This window comes from Musca autumnalis, unplaced genomic scaffold, assembly GCF_047663935.1.
Source record: "Musca autumnalis isolate F117 unplaced genomic scaffold, ASM4766393v1 scaffold_1, whole genome shotgun sequence".
NCBI lineage: Eukaryota > Metazoa > Arthropoda > Insecta > Diptera > Muscidae > Musca > Musca autumnalis.
Window position 1 is genome coordinate 298,860,442 of NW_027411644.1, and position 21,497 is coordinate 298,881,938.

At 37.0% G+C, this 21,497-nt stretch overlaps 3 protein-coding genes across 3 annotated transcripts in view; 1 reads left to right on the top strand and 2 right to left on the bottom strand.

Annotated features, from left to right (window-relative positions):
* The window catches only part of LOC141389809 (chymotrypsin-2-like), a 37,483-nt gene that overhangs the window by 4,216 nt on the left and 11,770 nt on the right, over nucleotides 1–21,497 (bottom strand). The gene's annotated exons all lie outside the window — the stretch shown is intronic.
* On the bottom strand, nucleotides 8,588–9,430 carry LOC141392244 (chymotrypsin-2). The gene has a single exon (XM_073965198.1). The coding sequence runs from the start codon at nucleotides 9,428–9,430 to the stop codon at nucleotides 8,588–8,590; it is 843 nt and encodes a 280-aa protein (XP_073821299.1).
* LOC141391380 (uncharacterized) lies at nucleotides 19,644–20,558 on the top strand. Its single transcript, XM_073964284.1, has 3 exons — nucleotides 19,644–19,750; nucleotides 19,809–19,970; nucleotides 20,057–20,558. The coding sequence occupies exons 1-3, from the start codon at nucleotides 19,679–19,681 to the stop codon at nucleotides 20,384–20,386; spliced, it is 564 nt and encodes a 187-aa protein (XP_073820385.1). The 5' UTR covers nucleotides 19,644–19,678; the 3' UTR covers nucleotides 20,387–20,558.

A 21,497-nucleotide genomic window follows, 5' to 3' on the forward strand; every position in this document is an offset into this window, starting at 1 on the left:
TTTTTAAGGTAATCAATTTGAGCTTAGGATTTTTTGAAAGTGCAGACCCAAAGACAAAAAATCCTAGTTGGGTTTTGTTGTGTCAAATCCAGGTTGGACTATATGGCCACATCTAAACATGGTTAAATATTGAATTTTTAAAGAAATTCTGGGTTATATCTATGAAACCTATGTGAATCTTCATCTGAAGCAAATTTGTAGATAAGGGCAAGAACAAAATATTTGGAGAAATAATGAACTCGAAAAACTACATTTATTGCCTCAAACTTTATAAAATATCGAAAATTTCCATAATTTGTATAGATTTTGAACCGTATCTCCAAAACCGTTAATTTTTTCATAATGTTTTCTTTTGGAATAAAAAATCGCTGAAATGTAATACACAACTCTTCAGAACATGTCATTGGTATAAAATGCCTCTATCACGTTGTTTTCAGTATATTTCTCCACGATAATTTAATAAATACGTCAATAATGTGCTGAAATCCGAAATGCCAGAAGAAACTGTTGGTGTGAACTGTGTTTGAAATACGTGTTGTAAAAGATATGATGTAAAATACCGCTGAAACAACGTGAAGTAAGCATTTTAGATTTTCAGAATGTTCTGAAGAAAGCCTGAGAACTTTATTTAGTAGATTTTTGCAAAAGATTACTTGGTTCAACTCCCAGTAGTTTAACTAAATTTAACCGAAGTTCTACTGGTTTAGGGCTACAATATTGCCAAGGACAGCAATGCCAAATTCCTAATCGTTTCTGAGATAAAGGCCCGATAAATGCAAACAACTGTAGTTTTAATCCGGTTTAGATGAGGCCATAAAATCCGAACTGGATCTGGCAGGACATAACCCTACTAGGGTTTTTGTAGCCTCAATTTATACTTTCAAAAAATGCATACTAGAAGTTGTTTGCATTTTCAGTGTAGCATAGTGTATTATAATGAGTTATTGAAATGTTTAATGGTTATTTTTTCTAGCCGATAGTACGAAACCTGAAGTATTAAAATGTGCTTAAAAGTAATTGTATTGTATTGTGCATATAACGGTAACTCCCGATTTTCGGTATTTTGAGAATTTTAGCCACAATTTCTAACCGAACTATCTGCAATTTGACATTTGAGGTTCTCAGTGGTCATAAAACATCTCCAACGAAACATCGTCAACATAGGTCCATGTTTTGGTATAGCCCCCATATATCGATACCTGCCGATTTTCGGTATTTTGAGAATTTTAGCTACAATTTTTAACCGAACAAGCTGTAATTTGCCATTTGAGGTTCTCAGTGGTCATGGTATAGCCCCCATATAACGGTACCTCCCGATTTTCGGTATTTTAAGAATTTTAGCCACAATTTGTAACCGAACTATCTGCAATTTAACATTCGAGGTTCTCAGTGGTCGTAAAACATCTCCAAGAAACATCGTCAACGTAGGTCCATGTTTTGGTATAGCCCCCATATATCGGTACCTCCCGATTTTCGGTATTTTGAGAATTTTAGCTACAATTTTTAACTGAACTAGCTGTAATTTGCCATTTGAGGTTCTATGGTCATAAAACATCTCCACCAAACATCGTCAACATAGGTCCATGTATTGGTATAGCCCCCATATAACGGTACCTCCCGATTTTCGGTATTTTGAGAATTTTAGCTACAGTTTTTAACCTAAATAGCTGTTATTTGACATTTGAAGTTCTCAGTGGTCATAAAACATCTCCAACGAAACATCGTCAACATAGGTCCATGTTTTGGTATAGCCCCATATAATGGTATCTCCCGATTTTCGGTATTTTGAGAATTTTAGCACGGGGCACGGAAAATTCCTCTTGGGGAAGAAAGGCCTTGGTGAGTATATTATGAACCCCGAAGGACAGATCCGCCGTGAGTCGAACTTCCGCGTTATGGCGTGAGGAATTTTTTGTTAGAGACCCTGTGGGCCATCAGGAATTAGCGTTATATCTTTGTTCACTGTTGCTTAAGTGCTCTACAAAAACAACAAACAATTGCTAATTCATGATGGCTTGGTGTATAATAAAAACCCCGAAGGACAGATCCGCCGTGAGTCGAACTTCATCACGTCATAACGCGGAAGTTCGACTCACGGCGGATCTGTCCTTCGGGGTTTTTATTATACACCAAGGGCTTTCATCTCCAAAAGGAATTATCTCTGCCCCAACATTGGTGTTCACAGTGTAATTTAAGCAATAGTGGGAGGCAGTAGGAGTCTATCCATTGTCGAAGGTGGTGGTGGAGGGTATAAAAAGTTCGGCCCGGCCGAACTTAACGGCTTTTTACTTGTTAAAAAATACTATATTTAAAATAATAACCAATGTATCGGTTTGAAAATTAATTTGCGCGACAATTGTGTTTGTGTCTCCGACCTTACCTACTTTTTTCGGATCCAAAGGCTTGACTTTTTAAAATATGTTACATCTACAAAACTACTGAACCGATTTTCCTGAAATTTTCAGGGAATGTACAGGGGTGGCCTACGGTGAAAATAAGATGCATATTTCTTGAATTTAGAAGAGGGCGGGTTACTTCCCTTTGCCATATTTAAAAAAACGCCATATCTGTATGAATAATAATCAAATGCCGTCATAACCCAACTTAGGTTTTTATAGACAGAAAATTTTACCACACCCACTTTTTTTCAATTTTCATTTTAATTTTTTCTGCAAAAACTACTGAACCGATTTTCCTGAAATTTTCAGGGAATGTACATGGATGGCCTTCCAGAGAAGGCGGGCACCTCCCCTATGCGCTATATTTGCAAAAATGACGCATGTATCGGTTTAAAAATTTACAGATTCATCTACAATCTAGGTACTTCTTTGAGCCCTAAAGACCCGACCACGCCTGTTTTTTAAAATATGTTATATCTCCAATACTACTGAACCGATTTCTATCAAATTTGCCGCAAAAGCTCAGTGTTTGCCGTTGTTATGTATGTTTTATGAATTTCGGAGGAGATGGGGTACCACATTTTGGGAGGCAATAGGGTTGTGTGAGCCTATCGGCTTGCAAATTAATTTTCAAGACAAACCACCTTTGCCCCCGATCGAGAAACACAATATATTTACAAATTTCCTTAAATGAGGTTCAACGGTCCATCAGCCATGAAAAACTAAAGCATATAAATCTCAATAAGCGGGAAAATTCGACTTCACAATTTTTTAACTTTTATAATTAGATCGCTTTTGGATAAAGACAGGGGACATGGACGTCAAAAAATCCTAAACAGAATCAATGGGCAAAAAATCTGACAAAGTCCGTAAGAGAAAATAAAGATTACGGACAAAATCTGTTGATAAAATAAAAATTCTCCTCGGTTTGACAATGGATCGAAGAAGTGAGATAGAAAATACATATTTTTGAATTGTCAGGCATGAAGTCCATAAAAAGTTGTCATTAAAGCTCATTACGACGGGCCAGCAAAGCGGACCGGGGTCTGCTAGTAGATAAATAAATAAAAAGAAAAATAAAAAAATATAATCTTTTTTTTTAAATTATCATTTTAAAAAAAGTGTACTCAGATGGGACAAGGGAGACTTCTTTGATATCAATGAGCGCACCCCCGATTCATATCAGCTCAATGATATGTGACCTACTATTTATCGCCAAGTCTAAGACATCATTTGTAGCGAAGTTTCAAATGGCTGAAATACTCAGGAAATGTCGCCAACACTTTCTGGCCATTAGCTAGAGAAGAATGGCCTAACCCTGAGAAAAATTATGCTGTCGTAATAGCTGTCGCAAGGACAATCTAATGGAAACACTTTGAAAACGATCCCAGATATGGAAATGTATTCTTAGTTAGACTTATAGGACAAATGTCCAGTTGAGAACCACCTACGTAAGTTAGTAACCCTTGGCGAAGGTCTTTGGTGAGGACTTTGCCATGGCGGTGATATGTTATCGATCTGTTTAGGCGATTACCCAGATGGTCATTGATACCTTCGAAATTGTCACCATATTGGGTCAATCATATTAAATCGCAATGTTCGACAATTTGCTTTCCATCCGTTTAGAGAAAGGAATCGTTCAATTTTTATACCCTACACCACACTGTGGTAAGGGATATTATGTGTTAGTGCATTTGTATGTAACATGCATAAGGAAAATATGGAATGTGTGACGGAATTTGGTCTAGAAATAGGTGTGCCAAATTATATCAAAATCGGTTCAGATTAGGATATAGCACCCATATATATTTTTGGCCGATTTAAGGTATTTGATGCACCAAAGATGCTACTCGTATGTATGTCGAATTTTGATGAAATTTGGAATGTGGTTTATATTAGAGTAACCCAATAAAAGAAAAAAAATGGTGGTGTTCACGAAAATGCTCTAAAGGTCGCAAATATGGTCGAATCGAATTTTTTTCCTTTTTGTATATTTTAGGTATAGGGGATCACGATTGCCAACTTTATCAAGGGAGTTTTAAGAAATGTATAAAACGATCACGTTATATCTTCTAGGCATAATTACATTCATTGCTTATAATTTCTTAGTACGATTGAGCAGACAGGCAACATGAAAATTCCCAAGGGCCGGAGCAATATTCAAGCAATTGTACCCTTTGCTTTTTATCGGTAATAAATTAAGCAAGAAAGCAAATTAAGCAAGAAAGCAAGGTATGTTTCGCCTTAGAGTCAATGCTAGCGGTATCAAAAATAGGGATGCTCCCGAAAATCTAATACTTGGCCCGTTGAGCATATATCAATACTACATCATCCAATAGAAGGTGAGAGTTTTTAGATACCAGGTAAACAACGCACCAAAGGACGTGGGTCTTTCGATAATATTTAAAGAAATCCCACCTAACGTCTCACTCAAACAACCCCAACAATTTTCTTTAGCCTTCTAGATAGAACTTGGGAATTTAACTTAACTATTACCCTAGCTTAGCTTAGATATGTAAGATGAGCTTTCCAAGTAACGGTAGACCAAATAAATTAATGTCTTTGCTTTAATTGTTTAAAAAAATAAAACAATATCATTTTTGAAAGAATTAAATTGAATTTTTCCTTGTTAATACAAAAACAAAACTAGAAACTAAAATTCGTGTGTGTAAATGTTTCAAAATTAAAGTGTTTTTTACGTTAAATGTTTCCAAAATTCTATTGTTAATTTTGCTTAAATATAATTTCGACAAAAATACTACACAAACAGGTAAATATTTATGTATATTACGTAGGTGTTTGTTTTATAATACTACACCGATAACAAATAAAAAAAACATACAAATAAAATTAAAAATAATTTACACATAATAGTTAGTGAAATTAAAATGCTCACGTTTAGATGAAATATTAAATAAATAAAAACACAGCTTAGATAACTTAATATTCACTTAACTTAATTTAATAATAATCACCAAATTAAATCACTACCAATGAAAATAGCACAAAAAAAAACAACAACAGCAACCAATTATTTATGACCCAACAAAAATAAAGGTTTCCAAAGCTACAAAATAAAATTATTTATTTAGAAAAGAAATAAAATTATACATTTTCAAAATTAAAAATAAATTTTCTGAATTTACACTGGGCAACGAAAGACAAAAAAAAAGAAAAACCTTCTAGGAATATTCCCCACGTTGGGCGCCAATAATTAATTATTTGTAATTTGGGGGAAAAACAATCCAATTTTCTTTATAGTGAAAATATCTTGTGGGGTTGGATACCAAAACCCATCTATAGGTGGATAGATGGGCTCAAGGGCCATTTATCGGTGGATAGATGGGCTCGAAGGCCATTTATCGGTGGATAGATGGGCTCAGAGGCCATCTATCGGTGGATAGATGGGCTCAAAGGCCATCTATCGGTGGATAGATGGGTTCAAAGGACATCTATCGGTGGATAGATGGGCTCAAAGGCCATCTATCGGTGGATATATGGGCTCAAAGGAAATCTATCGGTGGATAGATGGGCTCAAAGGCCATCTATCGGTGGATAGATGGGCTCCAATGCCATCTATCAGTGGATAGATGGGCTCAAAGGCCATCTATCGGTGGATAGATGGGCTCTTAGGCCATCTATCTTTGGACAGATGGGCTCTTAGGCCATCTATCTTTGGATAGATGGACTCTTAGGCCGTCTATCTTTGGATAGATGGGCTCAAAGGCCATCTATCGGTGGATAGATGGACTCAAAGGGCATCTATCGGTGGATAGATGGGCTCTTAGGCCATCTATCTTTGGATAGATGGGCTCTTAGGCCATCTATCTTTGGATAGATGGACTCTTATCGGTGGATAGATGGGCTCAAAGGCCATCTATCGGTGGATAGATGGGCTCAAAGGCCATCTATCGGTGGATAGATAGGCTCAAAGGCCATCTATCGGTGGATAGATGGGCTCCAAGGCCATCTATCGGTGGATAGATGGGCTCTTAGGCCATCTATCTTTGGATAGATGGGCTCTTAGGCCATCTATCTTTGGATAGATGGACTCTTAGGCCGTCTATCTTTGGATAGATGGGCTCAAAGGCCATCTATCGGTGGACAGATGGACTCAAAGGCCATCTATCGGTGGATAGATGGGCTCAAGGGCCATTTATCGGTGGATAGATGGGATCGAAGGTCATTTATCGGTGGATAGATGGGCTCGAAGGTCATTTATCGGTGGATAGATGGGCTCGAAGGTCATTTATCGGTGGATAGATGGGCTCGAAGGTCATTTATCGGTGGATAGATGGGCTCGAAGGCCATTTATCGGTGGATAGATGGGCTCAGAGGCCATCTATCGGTGGATAGATGGGCTCAAAGGCCATCTATCGGTGGATAGATGGGCTCAAAGGCCATCTATCGGTGGATAGATGGGCTCAAAGGCCATCTATCGGTGGATAGATGGGCTCAAAGGCCATCTATCGGTGGATATATGGGCTCTTAGGCCATCTATCGTTGGATAGATGGGCTCTTAGGCCATCTATCTTTGGATAGATGGGCTCTTAGGCCATCTATCTTTGGATAGATGGGCTCTTAGGCCATCTATCTTTGGATAGATGGGCTCTTAGGCCATCTATCTTTGGATAGATGGACTCTTAGGCCGTCTATCTTTGGATAGATGGGCTCTTAGGCCATCTATCTTTGGGTAGATGGGCTCTTAGGCCATCTATCTTTGGATAGATGGACTCTTAGGCCATCTATCTTAGGATAGATGGGCTCTTAGGCCATCTATCTTTGTATAGATGGGCTCCTAGGCCATCTATCTTTGTATAGATGGGCTCTTAGGCCATCTATCGGTGGATAGATGGGCTCGTAGGCCATCTATCGGTGGATATATGGGCTCAAAGGCCATCTATCGGTGGATATATGGGCTCTTAGCCCATCTATCGTTGGATAGATGGGCTCTTAGGCCATCTATCTTTGGATAGATGGGCTCTTAGGCCATCTATCTTTGGATAGATGGGCTCTTAGGCCATCTATCTTTGGATAGATGGGCTCTTAGGCCATCTATCTTTGGATAGATGGGCTCTTAGGCCATCTATCTTTGGATAGATGGACTCTTAGGCCATCTATCTTTGGATAGATGGACTCTTAGGCCGTCTATCTTTGGATAGATGGGCTCTTAGGCCATCTATCTTTGGGTAGATGGGCTCTTAGGCCATCTATCTTTGGATAGATGGACTCTTAGGCCGTCTATCTTTGGATAGATGGGCTCTTAGGCCATCTATCTTTGTATAGATGGGCTCTTAGGCCATCTATCGGTGGATAGATGGGCTCGTAGGCCATCCATACTCCCTTGCCGCTGATGAAACCGTCGTATGAGGGCAGCGAATAGCAATTCGAGAGCAGGTCCTAAACTGGACTTTCCCGAAACTTTGTATGGGAGGTACCGGAAGAAGTGGACCGATATAACGCTTCTCCTTAGTTGTGAAATAAAACAAATTGTCCTCATAGTTGAAATCATCAGCGGGGAATCGGCATTTAGAATCAAATGATTATGTAATGTAATAAATAAATATGTCCAATAAAATAATTCCATTCAACTTTCCGATTCAATTGTAAAATGTATTGGGCATTTAATTTACTAAAAAGCACAATTTCTTTAAGAAAACACAAAACACTGATTTATTCACTCACTTCATCTTCGAACTTAAACTACGTTAGGACAAAATATTATGAAAGCCAAATTTTGGACGGAATCGGTTGATCCATTCGAGAGTTATCGTGCGCTCCAGCCAGACAGACAGATCGACGGATTTTGTTAAATCGACTCCAAATTGTCTGAAACGGATTTCGTCCAAACATACTTGGGGTCTAAAACCATTATTTGTTGTCCTATGCCGATGACATCATGGCACATGACACATCTTCGAAGTTGATCTTAAGTTTGGACCAGTCAGACTGTCAGGATTTCGTCCAAAAGTACTAAAGGTCGAGAGCCATTATTTCGATTAGGCACATAATTGACAAAATGGATTTGTCACTTATATTACCATTTTTTTAGTTCAACACTTAATATCTTAAACTTTACTTCAGTTCAAAATTTTAATTCCAAGCCCCAAGTAAAATGATAGTCACACATATAACATATTTATAATTAATTAATTTATTTTATTGTCCTAAAACTATTCATAATACCCCTAAACCCTTAGCCTAGTACATTGATTAATAGCCAATTGTATAAAATCATAATAGTACACCGTGCTGGCATGCATATCCGGTTTACCCTTGGCACAGGGTGCACCCCAGTTGACAAGCCCCACCAGCTTTCCCTTAAATGTCAATGGTCCACCCGAGTCACCATTGCAGGCACCTTCTCCCTCTTGGTTCATTGAACAAATGTGACCCACACCAACGCCTTCATCATAATCCCAGCGACGGCGACACTCTTCATGTGGAATAAAATTAAAATCCAATTTCTGCAAAAGGTCTGGTGGTTCGCCATTTAAACGCATAGCACCCCACCCTGTCATTGTGATGACATCGCCCTCCTTCAACACTTCACGTGATAACTCAATTTTATTGGTGTAATTATCGAAGACCAATGGTTTGTCGAGATGGACTGCAGCAATGTCGTTGTGATATTCGGGTTGATCATGACGGCAGTGGGGTACGGCAATTTCAAGCAGGCTCAGAGTGCCAGGTTGACGCCAATTATTGGTGCCAGATATAACACGCAGCACATCCAGGGGATAATCTTGAACACAATGGGCGGCCGTTAATATCCATTCGTTGTCAATGATCACGCCACCACAAAGATGGGAACCAAATATCGATTGTATAGACACCTGATAGGGTGCATAGCCCTCGGGGGCCACTTCACCCCCTACAATACGGTCACCCTCGCTTGGTGTGGCCTGATTTTGATAACTGTGATGAATACGTTTAGCCTCAGCTCTGCCACAATTGAGTACAATAAAAATTACCAATGACAAGTGGCACCACGCCTTTATGGCTCTGCTCACTGGGCCAGCCAACTGCATTATTTCGACACTGGCTACGATGATGATGATGACGAACACAAAATTTTATTTTAAACGTTTTTGTTTTGTGACAGCAAAACGCGTTGTTTTGCTCTAAAATGTGCCATTAATGACATTACGATCCGTTATTTATGTGTTTACGGTTCAGAGCCAAAATGCCGCCGCCAGCACTTTTTGTGTGCTCTTGGTTTCAGCTATCTGGGGCTATAAAAGATTCATGTTCCATTCCCCGAACTGGCCAATAATATAAATTTATTTTGATTGGGCCAATTTTGTTGGAATTCTTATTCGGTTTTCCCCAATATTGCTGCCGTTGTTGTTGCAATTGCCACCCCATTATCGTTAATTAGCGAAATCTTTACTGCTCCGGCTCGACTGTTTACCAGTAATGATTTTCAAATATTTCTTTTTTTTTACTTTTGGTTTTATCTACGAGGTTTAGTAAGAACAAGAGAAATATCGCATCACAATTTAATTGTACAGATATAAATATGGTAAACAATCGATTTATTGCAACTCTTGTTTTATTCTGGGCAGAAGAGGAATTCGTTTGGCATTTCTAAGGTCACTTCCGAAGCAATAATTCTTTGTTTCAGTTATTTAAATCTGCTGATGTGCAGATATGTGTAAAAAGCAGAAACTAAAAAAAAAAACAAAACAAGTAAAAACGGCATAAAATTCCACCACCATAAATTATATGGAAACTAAATTTCAGCCATTTCTGTTGGATAATGTACCAATATTTCTCTGCGTAAATGTTTTAATACCCCAACCAAGACTTAATAGTGAGCTGTATATTGATTTCAGACGGACGGTTATCGTTATATCGACTTAGAATGTTGCTGATCAAGAATATATATGGGGATTTCTGATTGAAATCGGACACTCTCTTAAAATGAGGTTTTTGATTTTCTTAATTTCTTACTATGGTGATGCTGCTGGGGTGACGTAGGGGATGGAAGATACCAAGTAACGGTCCTGACCGGTTTTAACATGGCAAAGCCCAGGATTTATCTTGGTCCCTCTTTCATCCGAAGTGGACACTGACCTCCCCGTGGTGTCAGCAGGGGAACTGCCTTTAACACCCGTTAAAGGTAGTGAGCTAACATGTGCCGCGCGTTCACCCATAAGAACGTTAAAAACTTTGGTTTGGGCGTCGTGTTAGTAAAAAACGAAAAAAAAGAAAAACAAACCCCTCTAAAGTTGACGAACCCCGCAAACGTTTTAAGGACCATGACCTGCGAATCTGCACCTGGAATGTTCGCACTCTTTAGAAAGAAGGTGCAGTCTTCGCATTGGCAGAAGTACTTGAAAAGTACAAAGCCGATATTACTGCCATACTGGAAATACGATGGATTGGGAAAGGCGTCACAACAACACCTAAAGGTGACGCACTGTATTATAGCTGCCATGACGTAAAGCATGAGTTTGGTTGCGGATTCGTAGTTAGTCGGAAGGTAAAACATCAGGTATCAAGCTTCACCCCAGTGAATGAAAGACTTGCTGCAATTCGAATAAAAGCTAAATTCTTCAACATCAGCTTTATTTGCGCTCATGCTCCCACTGAAGAAAAGGACGAACAGACCAAGAAATATAGTACGAGCGCTTAGAAGAAACATATAACCGTTGCCCTGCCCATGACATTAAAATCATTCTAGGCGGTTTTAATGCCAAAATTGGAAAGGAGAATATCTTTGGCCCAACAGTCGGGAAACTCAGTCTCCACAAACATCTGACAATGGTATGAGGCTGATAGACTTTGCAGCTGCAAGAAACATGGTAGTTAGCAGTACCAGATTTAAGCATCTCGATATTCATAAGGGTACTTGGCTGTCGCCAGATAAAAGGACAAGAAATCAAATTGATCACGTTGTGATAGTTCCGAGGCGCAAACATTGATTCGGACCACTACCTTGTTGCAGCAAAGGTACGCACCCGCTTAAACGTAGCAAACAAAGTACGAACAGACACAACACGAAAGTTAGACATCGGTAAGCTGTAATCACAACAGATAGCCACAGCATATTCCACTCATCTAGCCCAATTGCTTAATCAAAGCACTCCTCATCCCGATAACATATCAGCGCAATGGCAAAGCATTGCCCACTCCATGCAAACAGCCGCAAAATCCATACTTGGATACCAGAGACCTCCACCAAGGAATCCATGGTATGATCAGGAGTGTCGTGCTGCCACCGAAGAGAAAAATGCGGCATATAGGGCTACTTTACAATCCGTTGCAACGCGTAGCGCACGAGAGAGATACAGGGAGAAAAGAAGAGAAGAGAAACGTCTTTTCCGCAGGAAAAAGAGAGAGAGATACGGAAAAGCGGGAGTGTGAAAAAATCGAGATGTACAGGAGCCAGAATGAAGTCCGAAAATTCTACCAAAGAGTCAAGCATCAAACTGATGGCTTTGGTACGGGCACATCCTCCTGTAGAGACCAGCAAGGTAATTTGGTAACTGATACAGAGAGTGTAAAGAACATTTTTCAAATCTGTTGGTATCCAATAGCAACGAAGACGACGAAGATACCACAGTCCCAATCCCAGAAGATGGTATTGAATGTATACCGCCCAGCCAAGATGAGGTAAGGATAGCAATAAATCGGCTGAAGAATAATAAGGCAGCAGGGGCCGATGGCTTACCAGCCGAGCTGTTCAAAACCGGAGGCGACACGCTGATAAGGTGTATTCATCAGCTAGTTGGCACCATCTGGCAGGAAGAACGAGTACCCGACGATTGGAACCTGAGTATCCTGTGCCCCGTCCAAAAGAAGGGAGATAAGACTGTATGCTCTAACTATAGGTGCATAAGTCTACTTCCTATTGCCTACAAGATCGTGTCAGGGATATTGTGATAACGACTAAAGCCTATGGTCAACGAGATAATTGGACCATACTAATGCGGCTTTAGACCTGGCAAGTCCACCATTGCCCAGATATTTACCCTGCGGCAAATCCTGGAGAAGACCCAAGAGATGCAGATCGACATCTACCACCTTTTTGTCGTTTATAAAGCAGCCTTCGACAGCCCGCTGCGTTCAAAGGTATTCCAAGCCATGTCTGAATGTGGTATCCTCGCAAAGGTCATCCGGCTTTGTAAAATAACTTTAACTTACACGAGGTCCTCAGTTAAAATAGGAAAGAACCTCTCCGAAGAGTTTGGTACCAAAAGAGGTTTCAGACAAGGAGACAGCCTTTCGTGTGACCTCTTCAACATACTGCTAGAAAAGGTTATACGAGAGGCAAACGTCAAAAGAAGTGGCACAATCTACACCAATAGTCACATGTTACTTGCTTATGCTGATGATATAGTCATCATGGGCCGATCAGTATAATAAGTAACTGATACCTTTATAAAGGTCGAAGGAGAATCTGCTAAAGTGGGTCTGGCGGTAAACGGTGAGAAGACCAAGTTGATGGTGTCGACGCGCAATGCGCCCATTGAGCTCGGACCAACTGTGGAAGTTGGTTCCTATAATATTGAGATAGTAAAAGACTTCGCCTACCTCGGCACCTCCGTAAACACAACAAACGACATCAGTTGTGAAATAAAAAGAAGAATTGTATTGGCCAACAGATGCTACTTTGGTTTAAGTAAGCAGTTTAAAAACAAAGCCACATCTCGTCAAACAAAAATAACGCTCTACAAAACACTGATACTACCTGAGCTGATGTATGGCTCCGAAGACATGGCAGTGCTTGGTGTGTTTGAGAGAAAATTTCTTCGAAAGATCTACGGACCAATCTGCGTTGACGGTGAATATCGACGTCGCATGAACCACGAGCTGTATCTGCTATACAACGACATCAATATTGTTAAACGTATCGAGATGCAGCGATTGCGTTGGCTAGGCCATATCATAAGAATGAGCGATGATGAACCCGCTAAAAATGCGTATAAATACGGACCGCTTGGCGGTGCACGCAGAATTGGCAGGCCAAGGAATAGATGGCGCAAACAAGTATATGATGAGATGACAAGGCGCGGTATTCCACAAAGCTAAGCACTAAACAGAGAGAATTGGAGATCTTGTCTTAGTTCGGCCTATGGAACAAATGTTCTGTAATGGGCCAGCTAAGTAAGTAAGTAAGTATAAAAAGGGCAACAAAATACAATTTAGAAAGCTTTTCTCGGTTTGGACTTTTTTTTTCTTCGCACGAGTAAATTTTTGAAGGAACTCTTCCCCGCCAAGAAATCTTTAAGGGGGCAATACAAATCATAAAAACGACATGCGGTAAAAATTATAAGCAATTCCTGAAAGGTTTTAAAACACTGTGAAACAAAATTATTATTATTATTTTTTTTGTTGAAATTTTGCCTTTTTTGGGGCGAAGATCATTTTTAATGATTTTTGTTAATTTTCTCGTTTAGAGTTAAGCTTGATGATCTGAAATTATTTGCAAGTGAAAAAGGAAAACCAAGGACTCGAACCCACATAGTCACCAAATTACGTTACCTGGTTTCATTGGTGGTAAAGGCAAAATTTCAAAAAATAAAAAACAGGCTGAGCCCGGCTGGGATTTGAACCCACGTCCTTGAAAAACATATCAAAAAATGTTGTCATGGCGTGTTAGCGTTCAAAGCCAAAACTCATAACTTCAAAGTCAGCGAAAAAAGCGTTTGTCGTGAAGAAAATACATTTCTGTGGCCAAGTATCCGCGTTAATGTACAAAAACACATTTGCATTTGAAAAACGACAAGTTCTAGGACAGAGAAGCCATTACGTAGTCGATACGTCCGAAGATTTGCTTTACCACCAATGAAACCAGGTAACGTAATTTGGTGACTATGTGGGTTCGAGTCCTTGGCTTTCCTTTTTCACTTGCAAATAATTTCAGATCATCAAGCTTAACTCTAAACGAGAAAATTAACAAAAATTCTTTTTTTTTGTTTTTCAAAATGATGGGAGAAACTGAGTATATTATGAAAGTAGAGCTAAAAATATGAGACACGTGTATCGGAGTTTTTAAAGTTTTCATCAGAAAGTAACCAAAGTAGGCGGGGCAAGGTCCGCCCATTTCTAGTTTTTTCGAAATATTCGAATTAAAATATCTTGGAAACCCTGTATTTTAGCTATATAGTGTCTTTGGTAAATATACAGAGGAGCCTGTGGGGAATATTTTTAACACTCATGCGGTTCATCAAAGGGGTCTACTTGGGCCTTTTTTGAAAAATCTTTCAAAGACTCCTTTAAAATGTGATCATATCAAATCCTAATATTCTACAAAATTGTTCGTCATAAAATTTTACAATAGGTTTCGGAATACACCAAACCTGTAGATCTTATCTTATCGCCAGAAATCTCTAAAAAATGCAAAACACGTTTTAGAGTTAATGTCGGACTTCGTCGGAGTTTATTCAAAATTGTCCTACAAAACATAATTATAGAGTGATGACGTCAAAGGTCACCAAAGAAATGAAATGTCTATTTACATTATGGGGGTTATCATGAATAAAATTTCCCCGTGAGTTTTGTCTTTCCGCCGTTACAACTTAAGGGAGAAAGTGAAAAAATTCACGGGGAATTGCCGTTCATGATAACCCCCTATATATCATGAAAATATCAGTATCAATTTTGCTGAAAAAAACCTCCTTCCTTCTTTTTTCAAGTTGATGCATGAAAGTAATATGAAACTTGGTTCTAGGTGAAAAGTGCCAAAAGAAGAAAAATTGTACACAAAATTTCACTATGAGTTTCAGAATAAACCATAAATACGTATGTATATTATTTTCTTAAGAAACCGTCAATAAAATATTTATAGCGTCCAATCACAACGACAATTTGGATAAAAATTGTACAGATTTCTTTTATTCAGAGACTCATAGAGATTTTGGAACATTTCTTTTTTTAACAATATCCCCAAAAAGTGAAGGATTTTGTGAGATTTTGACCCAGCACTGAATTATGCAAAATTAACAGTCCAAAACTAAAACAAATAATTTCATCCTCAAATTTATAAATTTGTAACATAATTTTCTAAAGAAATTAGTTTACGTAAATACACTCCACGTCAGTAGAATAGAACACCTAAATTTCTGTTAATATTAGCTTATTTATCCCAAAGCGAATGAATCTACGTTTTTAATCTTGTAGGGATTTAAAGCCTATGGTGTTCCGTACCAAACACAGAAAAAATGATGTTTCTAGCTTTTCGCGAAATGATTTTCTGATCATTTTTCTGATAGTACTATGAAAAAAAGGCATTTATTTTCGGTCATCAGGATAGAACAGTCATTTTATTTTCGCGAATTGTGGAGATATTAACGCCGAATTTTCTTTCAGTCGATAAAGCGGGACTTTCTAATCATTTTTCACCAATAAAAACATATAAATAATTCCGCGGACGCCGAAATAACAGCGTAAACGGGTTTAAATTGACAGATAATTGAAACATCTCGGAATATCAATAAGAGTCGCGCAGTTATATCGTATTTCTTCACAATAAGATAGAATATGACACAGACAACCTCGACGGATACGTTCGAGTGCTGCGGATGCTGATAACATGGAACATTTTCAAAATAAGTATGAAAAACCTCAAAATTTCTTATAAAAACCTTGATGTTTTGTTTAATAAAATGATTTTTCCGCGAATAAGTCTGCCGTTTAAAGGTTTAGAAATATGCTTCACATTTAGAGGAAGATAATCTGATATGAAAACAACCGCTATTTTAATACACTGAGCGAAATTTTAGTACTTTTTAAAAGCAACTTACGCAACCTAAAACCACAATTTCCATGAACACAGTCATTCCCGCGAAAACGGGGGTTTTTATATGCGAGTTCAGTTAAAAAAGGACTAATTCGTAAAATCCGGTATGGAGAGCATAACCTGGTCCATTATTATTGGAACATAACACTATTGAGAACAGTCGCGGACGCCGAAATAAGAACACATATAAAATGCAAAGTCCAGGGGTGTGTTCAATTTAAAAATGTGCAAAAATTTCCCTCAGTGTATTAAAATAGCGGATGTTTTCATATCAGAGTATCTTCCTCTAAATGTGGAGCACATGTCCAAACCTTTAAAGGGGAGACTTATTCGCGGAAAAATAATTTTATTGAAGAAAAAATCAAGGTTTTTTAAGAAATTTTTAAGTTTTTCATACTTTTTTTGAAAATGTTCCATCTTTTTAGGATTTTGGAGCATTTCTTTTTTTTAACAATATCCCCAAAAAGTGAAGAATTTTGCGAGATTTTGACCCAGCACTGAATTATGCAAAATCAACAGTCCAAAACTAAACCTAATTTTCTTAAGAAATTAGTTTACGTAAATACATATATGGTTTTTTCTGAAATTCATATTGAAATTTTGTGTACAATTTTTCTTCTCTTGACACTTTTCACCTGGAACCAAGTTTCATATTACTTTCATGCATCAACTCGAAAACAGAAGGGAAAAAAATTTCACCAAAACAAGCAAGAAAAGCGTTAAGTTCGGCCGGGCCGAATTTTTTATACCTTCCACCAGGAACTGTATCGAAGTGAATGGGGACAATTAGTTTTATTTCGTTTATGGAAGTACTAAACTATTCCTTTTATTGCAGGAGTAGTACATATATCTCAACTGATAATACTCCCTTCAAAATAGTTAATATGGGGCGACATTTTTGTTCTTTCCAAAACATGGACCATAATTTACAATTGTCCGAATTCGTTCTATGTGGGCTATATGAAGGCGTAGACCTATACCGATAAATTTCATATGGAATGTTTTATACCCCAAATGAAGACTAACCACCAAATTTCAGCCATTCACCTTCAAAATACCGAAAATGGGGAGGTGCCGTCCTATGGGGGCTATAGGAAGGCGTGGACCTATACCTACAAATTTCCGAGGGAAAGTTTTATACCCCCAACGAAGACTTAATACCAAATTTCAGCCATTTCGCTGCGATAATGAGGCGAAAACCTTCAAAATACCGAAAATCGGGAGATATCGCCCTATGGGGTCTATATCAAAACCTGGACCTATATAAACATTTTATGGTACAAATATTTCTTAGCCTCTGGAAACACAAAATTCAAATTTAGAACCGATTCTGTGGTCAACTGGGACTAATACATTCAAAATATCTTAAAACAAGTAAAAAAGTATCAGACGGCTTTGCCGACAGAGATATACCCTCAGCCTGTGTATATTGAAAATTTTGGGCGTTCGAACCGACAAAAATGTTGATTAGGATTAAAGATCAAAAGTTTTGCGGAGGAGATACTAAAAAGAATGGATCTCCAGCCACTACATATGGTACCATAGGGGTTTTTACACCCTTCGGCCTGTTTGCCCAAGAAGTATGGACTTGCCCCTGAAAATACATTTACCATCGTAATTGTGGCAGCGAATGCAAGTTGCTTCAACAAAAATCAAAGTGATTCCATATCAGGTCTTAATGTGAACTTATCCCAAATTTTGTGTGGGAGGTACCGGATGGAGTCGACAAATATAGTCCACATTTGAACCTGATCTATATCTGGTAGATATATTACGATGTGTAAAGTATGGACCAATTCGGTTACTCCCTTCAAGAGTTACCGTACGAACAATTTTTTTCCGAACATTTTTGAACTTTTGTGGGAGAGGCACCTGAAGGAGTGGACCGATATGGCTTATCTTCGAGCTTAAACTTTGGACAAATATTACTAAGGCCAAGTTTTGGATCGGATCGGCAGATCCGTTCAAAAGTTATCTTGCGCTCCAACCACCTCATACGGTGTCATAGGGGTTTTTTGCAACTTTCAGGTTATTTTCTCAGGAAGTATGGACTTGCCCCTGATGAAACTTGTACCGTCGTATGGGGGGCAGCTAAAACAAAAATCAAAGCGATTCGAGAGATGACCCTAAACTGAACTTTTCCGAAATTTTGTGTGGGATGTACCCGAAGGAGTGGACCGATTGAGTCTATATTGAAACATTATCTAAGTCTGGTACACATTTTATGATGGGTAAAATATGGACCTAATCGGTTACTCCCTTCAAGAGTTATCGGGCGCACAAACTTTCCGAACATTTTCGAACTTTTGTGGGGGAGGTACCAGAAGGAGTGGACCGATGTAGCTCATCTTCGAACATAAACTAAGTTTGGGCAAAATATTACGAAAGCCAAAATTTGAACCGAATCGGTTTATCCGTTCGAGAGTTATCGTGCGCTCCAGCCAGCAGGACAGACAGACAGACGGACGGACATGGCTAGATCGACCCCAAATTGTCTGAAACACATTTCGTCCAAACATACTTTGGGTCTAAAACCATTATTTCGATGAGGCACATTTTCATCGTATCAAAGTGTATATACCCTCCTTAGCCTAAAGGCTGAGGGTATAATGAAGTAAAATAAAATAAAATAAAATAAAATAAAATAAAATAAAATAAAATAAAATAAAATAAAATAAAATAAAATAAAATAAAATAAAATAAAATAAAATAAAATAAAATAAAATAAAATAAAATAAAATAAAATAAAATAAAATAAAATAAAATAAAATAAAATAAAATAAAATAAAATAAAATAAAATAAAATAAAATAAAATAAAATAAAATAAAATAAAATAAAATAAAATAAAATAAAATAAAATAAAATAAAATAAAATAAAATAAAATAAAATAAAATAAAATAAAATAAAATAAAATAAAATAAAATAAAATAAAATAAAATAAAATAAAACAAAACAAAATAATTAAAATAAAAATAAAATTAATAAAATAAAAACTGTTATTAAAATAGAACATATGTTTTTTTAAGTAGTTACGAATACCAAAAAGTGCTATAAAAACTTGTACACAAACTACAATCGTTTCCTCTAAAAAAAACATAAAAATGGCATTCTAATCTCAAGGATTTGTCGTAAAAAACTCAACAAAATTTGTTTCACAATCTCTCTCAGAAGAAATCAGTATTTTTCGTTCATACCTTGCAGGAATCTGAACTTTGCCAACACTATTTGAAAACTTTTCATAATATGTACGACGATAATATGTATTTTGTAGATATCTGTTGTTTTTTTATTAAATATAAAATATTCTGATACATTCACATTCCACACACACACACACAGGGTGATGCAAATAATCTAGCTTGTAATCTTAACAATTCGATTTAACATTGTCAACAATGTTGTTTGGTATTTAGACATGCTATATAATTAAAAATATTAAATATTTTGCTATATAAATACATTTGTTCATTTGTTAATAAAACAATAGTAACATTTCGATAATTGAACGATTGGAATCAGGATAGGACATGAAAACAATAATTATAGTTTCGTTATTAGGCCTTTATTGCCTAGGTCAAGGGGAGGCCTTACTACCTATGGTAAGAAATTTAAAGAAATGTTATTAATATGATTTATCTTTTTAAATGTCCTTCAAAGAACTCCTTTTTAATTGAAATGAAATCGGTTGATGTTGCAACTTCGAATGCGGATCTATTGAATTTAATTGATTTTGGTGTGAATCGTGTGGAACGTGGCCTTTTTGGAATGAGTGGAAAAATAATTTTAAATTTTGATGTGGTTGAAGGAGATTCAAATGAGGTAATAATTTCAATAATATTTTCAAATCCTTTTTCTATTTCTTTTTCTTCTTTTAACAAACTTCTTTTCTTTTTATCATTCGACAGGTGGAAATGAAAGTGTTTTACAGCGCCAATGGAAAAGGCAATTATGGCATGACACCAATCCATTTAGGTCGTCAACATGTGTTTAATATTTTGAATACCATCTATAAAGACGGTGCCATGGAAAATTTAAAAGATTGTTCAAATTTACCACAATTTAAAGATAAATTTGATCCACCCTTAGTCAAGGACACCTATTACATGGATAAGTGTCAATTTAAGGACGATGGCTTTCCAAATCATGCCTATGAAGGTTTCTATAAAATGGCTATAATCGGTTACGGTGTAGTCGATTGGAAAGTGGATCTTGTTTTTAAATTGGAAATTGATTGAATTGATATATACAGTGCCTGGTATAATTATTTTGACAAGTTTTAAAAAATGATGTGTTTGGTTTCTTACCGGATTAGTCTTCTACAAAAATATAAAAAAAAAATGTTCTGGCCAATCCTTTACTAGAGTACTTAAAATTAGTAATGGAAATAAATTTTCACTGCGTGGCATAAGGATTTAGATAAAATTGTTCTATTGATTTTAAGACCTAAACAATTAAAAGTGTCTTTTTTATATTTTTTTAATAGTATCAGTTACGGTAAAAATAATATATTTAACACACATCTGTACCATTATGGTCCAATTTACGAATCGATATTTGAAGGATATAGGGATATTCAAAATATTTATAATTAAACAATATTTTCTATGTTTTTTTATGATTTTTTATGAGAACATATTTTCTCTTACAAATGTGATATTTAAATGAAGTAAGTTTAACCCCCATTATTATAAGTCTTCTTTTCTTATAGTTTGGATTTACCGAACAGATTTATAGCGTTCCGGTTAACTTAAAGTTAAAAGGGATGATTGAATTTTAAGGTGGAGCTTCAAGTCATTAATTTTCAATGTGAAAATTATATTTTTAATGCCTCCAAATTAGTTTATTTTGCATTTTCAAATCCATGAGATAGTAAAAGAACACATGTAATAATGGCCCTAAGTGTGAACCCGAAATACGCTCCAAACGCGCTCCACAAAATTCACACACAAAAATTCTCTGTTGTTTGATTTGTAAAGACGTGCGAAATGGATCCTCCACAGTGTTGCCGAATTTGACGATTTATCGTCATTTTGACGATTTTTTGGCCTAAAATTGAAAAATGACGATTTGACGATTTTATACCCCAAAATGACGATTTTTCACGTAATCCCGAATTGCATGAAATAAAACACGATAACTATATTTTGACCAGAATTTCACGAAAGTCTTTAAGGAAAGCAATATTCCGAACTCGGTTTCATGAGCTATTTTAATGTTTTTAAATAATTTCGAGACGGATTGGCTTTATTTAGGCACATATCTGAAATAGAGGTAATTTCATTGTTCAAGAAGGGAACAATTTCTTGAGATTTGTATGTAGCATAGATACTTTAAACGCGTTTTTCT

Coding starts and splice junctions, on each gene's coding strand:
- LOC141392244 (XM_073965198.1), bottom strand. CDS start 9,430: ATGCAGTTGGCTGGCCCAGTGAGCAGAGCCATAAAGGCGTGGTGCCAC.
- LOC141391380 (XM_073964284.1), top strand. CDS start 19,679: ATGAAAACAATAATTATAGTTTCGTTATTAGGCCTTTATTGCCTAGGT. Junction 19,751..19,808: donor GGGAGGCCTTACTACCTATG/GTAAGAAATTTA, acceptor TGTCCTTCAAAG/AACTCCTTTTTAATTGAAAT. Junction 19,971..20,056: donor TTGAAGGAGATTCAAATGAG/GTAATAATTTCA, acceptor ATCATTCGACAG/GTGGAAATGAAAGTGTTTTA.